Here is a 6,161-nt window from a genome sequence, read left to right on the forward strand (position 1 = left end):
TACTCTGCAATGACAATAAAGTTGAGTTGAATCTAATCTAATCTAATCTAATCATAGCAATTTAGAAATGGTTAAAAAATAACAACACTCAACACTCTGAATTCATTACACTTATAGTAGAGTAATCAAAACACTAACTGGAGAGGTAAACCGTGTTTACTGTATACATTATTTATTTATTTTATAGATACCTGTTACAGAGACTGCTTTCCTCGTGACAAACTTCAGTTATTTCCTGTGAGGATAAGGGTGTGTTCTGTCCTTCGCCCAGCAGAGAGCAGTATACGAATGAGGATTAAATATCCTTTTATTGCCACAACCGAGGTTGCTGGAATTTGTTTTCAGTACAGTGGTGGGGAGCTCTTCAGTTGTTTTCTGAGACAAGACAGACTACACAATACACTACATTAAATACACTACAAAATACACTACATTAAATACACTACACAATACACGACATTAAATACAACATTGTGTGCATGATGTTGTTTTGTACTCTTTTGTATTGTTTGCGTTTTTTACGTATCTTCGTCCAAACAGGTGGTCAAACGCTGGTACAGCCAGATAACAACATTTGTATTAATACATTAATTAGTACAGCCAGATAACAAGACCGTATTTCTGCAGAAACCAGCCCCCAGAGCGACTGGGTTTCGAGTTTGTATAATTTTCCTGATCAAAGATGTCACAATAAATAAAAGCATATTAAGGAATTTAATTTATTTAGAGAAAACACCATCTTATTGTATATGTATTTATTATGTATTCATATGGCCTGAAGACATAGGCCTACATTATGCATCTCCGAGGAGGCGATTCTTGGAGATTATCCTGTAAAAGGGAGAATAACATTTGTGGCTCCGATTTGTTAACAAATTCGACCATTTTAACTGTAATATTTCTAATAGATCGGAAGAGAAATAATACAATGGGAGTTTAGAAGCCTAGTGTTTGCATGAATGTAATGGGAAAACAACCTTCCATTGAATTATAGAACCAAGCCAATGTAAGAAAACGTAGCAAAGAAATTGAAAGAAATTGCTGTAGTTTATTTGATAGACTTCATTACTCGATCAATGTTATTTGGTCGGTCGTTATCTACGTTCAAAATGATGTTAAGCATTTGTTTATCAGGACATGCAGACCGTTTCCACCCATTTTAATTCGGAGCCATATAACGTGACACGTTCTGTCCTTTCGTGACGTCCTCTTGCTGTCCTTGAACGACCATGGGCGTCTTCCCAATCAAAAAGATCCTGCGCTGTAAAAGGGAATTAAATCTACGACCATTTTAACTGTAATATTTCTAATAGACCGGATGAGAAATAATCCAATGTGAGTTTAGTATAGTGTTTGCATGATATGCAATACATTTGTAGACTGTTTCCTAAAGCTATATATCACTGTGTTTTCAAACAGTGAGAGTAGGCTATTCTGAGTTAAGTCGGTTTTGTTCTGCTCACCATTATTTTGCTCAAGCAAATTTGGGCTTACGTTCTTATAGCCAATCCCTAAATGCGTTTGATACCTAGCCCAAATGTATACAGTAATCCTAAAAATAAATATTAGGCTTCCATACATGTTATTATTTAATTGTGCGTACATGCACGGGCATGGGCATGTGTATAGGCTAGAAAAGATATTGACATTATTCTGTTGAGCTACCCATTTACATTTAAGACATTTAGCAGACGCCTTTATCGAAAGCGACTTAAAACATTTGTCTATGTGAATCATCTATCCATCCGTCATCGCATTGACAGTCATAATGCTAGAAGAAGGAATCCGACCATAAAAACTCCCTGCACTACAGAAGTATACAAAGAGACAAAAAGATGTTGGAAGTGAAATCAGAGATTGACGTAGAACTGCGTCCTCAGATTTGGCTTTAACTCTTTTAATTAATCATACTAAAAACTACAACACCTTGTGTATGTGTATTTGTCTTAGTCCGGACTGGTGAGAGCTTCCACAACAGCAGCCAGGAACTTCTGCCAGGTCGCCTGGACTTGAGGCGAGAACGCGTCTCCGAACTTCACAGCGAAGACAATAATGAGGCAGTCGAATAACAGCTGTGAATCAAAACATGTTGTTTATTCAATATTCAGGACACAAACTCGTTTCCCCATTATATTTGGTCGATTAAACATTTGAAATAATCTTAGCACTAGGCCTTCGGCAGAAATGTAGCCACCTATCACTATCATTGTCATGTTTATATCACATTCTCACTTCACTATATATCATTATATCACTTCACTATTTGCACTTTTGGTTAGATGATTAACTGCATTTCGTTGTATAGTAGTACTTGTGACTCTGCAATGACAATAAAGTTGAATGTAATCTAATCTAAAATCATAGCTTTTATTGCAGAGGACGGACGGCCTACCTTGAAGTTGCTAATGTCGACGTTGTGTTTCTCGGAATGCAGCAGGCTCAGCTCGGCGAGGGGGCCCTTAATGTCCTCCATGTGTCTCACAGCCTGGTCCAGAGCCCCGCAGATCACCCTTCCATGGGCAGCTACTCTGGCGTTGGCCAGGATTGCATCTGCGTCGGACAAATCACCGAAGGAGTCGAAATATTGCCGAGTCCAGGGGTACACAATCAGAACTCTATATGAACATATAGGATGAATATGTGAGTATTCTGTCAAGGAGAAAGTGACCGTGTTATGTGCTGTCGTTCCGTCTCCCAGACCGGAGCTTCATGAAGACCACATGTGGCCTACCTCGCCAGGGCTTGTGGTCCAACCTCGTTGACGTTGACTTTGCCCCAAACATCAGCGATGGTGCTACACTCGCTATCTGTCCAGACAACCATGTTGTCAGTTTGTTTCTGGGTCGTAGCCACAAGTGCTCAGCTAACCGCCACTTTGACAAGCAACGTATGCCAGCGCTCTCCGCCCCGCTAAAGAGCTGACAGGTGATTCGCTCTCCGGAGCAGGATGTTCAGTTCAGTGGTGCACTGACCGTCCATCTTTGTACAAAACAGCCTAAATATAATTATGACCTAAACCAGTTGTTTTCATGCACAGAAGGCTATATATATATATCATTGGCCATCATACATTTTTGTATAATAATTATTTTTATGAAATCATATAGACCACAGGACGAGGTTGCACAGCTGACGGGGATCCTCATCCTCATAAACAAATACACGTGACAGCTTCTTTACACAGCGAGTCATGCAACATAAAAACAAAAACAAAAATCTAGAACCGGCCCTGTTGGGTACTAGTTCCGACAATAAGGAGACAAATGCAGTTCTGAAGGCGCTATCTTCCCGTGTGATGTTGTCGTCTAAGAATAGCTAATATTAAATAGCCCAGTGTTTCCTCTACATGCATTTATTGGTGGCGGGTCGCCACGATGGAATTTCCTCCGCCACGAATTGATTCAGTCCACAACAAAAAAAAAAAAAAAAGTTCTAAAAAAATAAATAAAATAAAATCTGAACATTTTAGCTGATTAAAATATATCTGATCCTAGATCAGCGCTATAATGGATGTTGACTAAAAGTGCACCTAAATCCACGCCCATCTCTCTCTAACCGCTGATCCAAAATCAGATTAATGACATTCAGTTGACGACGTGACACAAGGGCTCCTGATTGGTCTAAATGTGAACTGTGGTATTATTGTTATTGTGTACAGGCCACCGTAGTGACATCCGGGGGGTATTTCATCAACATCGCTAAAGGGAAAATCCAGGTTTAGTCTGATAAATCTCGCGAGAGTTCTTACAAATATCCAGGCATATTCTGATAGGCCTCGCGAGAGTTATCAAAAATAAGCCAGGATTTTCCTTTAGCGACGTTGATGGAATACCCCCCAGGTCAGGTGGGCAGGTTACGACGAGACAACAAGAGACCGGTATTGTAGAGCTTACAGAGCGAGTTAAAATAAAGACACTTACATTGAAATACAGAAGGACTCACGTGTATGTTTAATAGAATAACACGACATGGTGTCAGAAGTCCTGTAAGTGAGTGTTAAGAGTTAGATCGGCCGACAAGTGTCATTTGAGCTCGTGACGGTGAGAAGGGAGAAGAAAAGATGGATGCTAATGCTAACGCGGGAGCAGCTGCAGTCCAGAGAACGGCGCCAGTTTCAAGTGCTACGTTAGCAGACATTAGCAAGTCAAAAAACGATTCTTATGTGCCGTCACTTTAGCAACGACACAGTATTGTCAAGGGGAAAAGAAGGGGAGACGATTTTTTTATTGACAACGGAATTACATGCTGGAAAAACATGCAGCTAAAATTCAGGGAACATTTGGACAATAAGAGACACACGGGAGAAGTACGGGAAAACAGGGCTCATGTGGGTCTCATCAAAGGTAAGAGTTTGTTTTCTTTAACTCAGCTGATACTCAGCTGTTTACCGAATGCTCCATCTGACTGTGATTTTACTTCTGTAATGTGGTGGGTTGACATAATTCACGCACGGAACTATAGGTTGAGACTATTGTTCCGTCCGTAGTACCCAAGTTGTTTAGACTGTTCTATTTACTGCTTGAGTGTGTTGTTGACAATCGTTCATGTCCTTCATTAAACGTTTAGCTTTGTCATTTGATACGCCGCCTACGACTACCATCTCTCTGCACTACAGTAAACAGTTAATCAGTAACGTTAGCCGCTTTTGTGCTCATGTAGGCCTACTTCGTATTATATTATAGCTGATGATCTTTGTGTGTATATGTGACTGTCAGTCACAAGTTTATATTCTGTATATTCATTTTTTTTATTTTTTGGCCATCCTCTAGTTTTGGCTGTGATTAGAAAAAAAAAAAAAAAGAAAAAAAACCTTGTTTTGAGCGCGCGTGCGCGTTTCATGCGCGTGCACGCAAAAAAATCGCGCGCGCTGCGCGCGCGGCCACGGCCACCCGCCACCATTGGAAAAATTCCTGGAGGAAACACTGTAGCCTACATATAATCATAATCATGAATAATAATGGTATACATTCTTTCAAAAAAAAATAGAGCAGAAACATGCATGCTTTTAAGTTAATGTTCATTTGTTTATTTTAAGTCAATGTTTATGGATTTCCAGCCGCACAAACTGTTGAAGTGTCCTCTCTCTCCATACTGATGCTGAGTGCTGCTCTATGGTACTGTCTGCCGAGAGCGGCGACGACGACAAGCAGGAACTTGTGTGAAGAATGACTGATTAAACCAAGAGAGACACCTTTGAGCCGTGATGAGGCACAAAGGCATATTGTGTGTCATCACCGTGTGATGTTGCCGTCTGAATGAGAAGTATAGGCTAAAATAATAATAATAATAATAATAACAATAATGATAATATGGTAAAAATGTATATAGGGGAGGACGGGGTTGGTCGTCACATTTTTTACTGTTATTTGAATCCCTCACAAACTGTATCCTTTATAGATTCCATTTCCCGTGTAAAGGAAGTCTGAAGTGTCAGGTAGTAATGGAGTGCCCTTACTCTCCTTAAGATTATTCTGTTCAGAAGATGTGGACCGTCAAATACGTGTTGTGCACTTGTGACAACCATCCCCATTGTGGGGTTGGTTGTCACACACTATGGGGTCGGTTGTCCTATGTTATTTTAATGGATTTTTTTTTTTAAAGATGAACATTTTCAGAAGTGAAATACATCACTTAACATCAACTTAACACATATTAACACATCTTAACATAACACCAACAATAAAACATTTTTTTAAAATCTTTAGGCCTATAACACATGTGACAAGCAACCCCAAATAGAATGTGACGACCAACCCCTACTGGAATTTCTTGCTAGCAACAGGGCTAACAACCATTGAACAACTAGCTAGCTAGCGAGAAACAATCTAATCTATAGCTTTCCCTTTATACTTTTTAATGGTAATAATTGTTTTGTTATAAACCCATTGTGTAAAAGCATAGAAGAAAAATAATGAAGTGCTGAATATTTACAATTTGACATGAAAAACACAAAACGTCCTCTCACCTCAAGTTAAAGTGTCTTATATCCAGAGAAGAAGATGTAGCTGAATCCTGATCTCAATTGTGAACATTTCAGTACCAACATTTCGCGACAGCGCCACCTAGTGGCCGAAATATGATGAGTGTGACAACCAACCCGTGTGACGATCAACCCCTTCCTCCCCTAGGCTATAAAAAAGGGGATTTTCCACAGAAACATA

At 39.7% G+C, this 6,161-nt stretch overlaps 1 protein-coding gene across 1 annotated transcript; it reads right to left on the minus strand.

Annotated features, from left to right (window-relative positions):
• Nucleotides 1-827: 827 nt before the first annotated feature.
• On the minus strand, nt 828-3,103 carry LOC308170478 (hemoglobin cathodic subunit beta-like). The gene is made up of 3 exons (XM_080545266.1): nt 2,732-3,103; nt 2,393-2,615; nt 828-2,072 (listed from the first exon to the last, which is right to left on the minus strand). Exons 1-3 carry the CDS (start codon nt 2,821-2,823, stop codon nt 1,947-1,949), a joined length of 441 nt encoding a protein of 146 aa, XP_080401392.1. The 5' UTR covers nt 2,824-3,103; the 3' UTR covers nt 828-1,946.
• Nucleotides 3,104-6,161: the final 3,058 nt, after the last annotated feature.

This window comes from Nansenia antarctica, assembly GCF_963989245.1.
Source record: "Nansenia antarctica genome assembly, chromosome: 1".
Classification (NCBI taxonomy): Eukaryota; Metazoa; Chordata; class Actinopteri; order Argentiniformes; family Microstomatidae; genus Nansenia; species Nansenia antarctica.

Bases quoted from the DNA above. Each gene is read 5' to 3' on its own strand.
- LOC308170478 (XM_080545266.1), bottom strand. From the start codon at position 2,823: ATGGTTGTCTGGACAGATAGCGAGTGTAGCACCATCGCTGATGTTTGG. The intron at 2,616-2,731 runs GTAGGCCACATG...ATGTTCATATAG, and splicing joins GGACCACAAGCCCTGGCGAG to AGTTCTGATTGTGTACCCCT. The intron at 2,073-2,392 runs GTAGGCCGTCCG...TTTGATTCACAG, and splicing joins TCGACATTAGCAACTTCAAG to CTGTTATTCGACTGCCTCAT.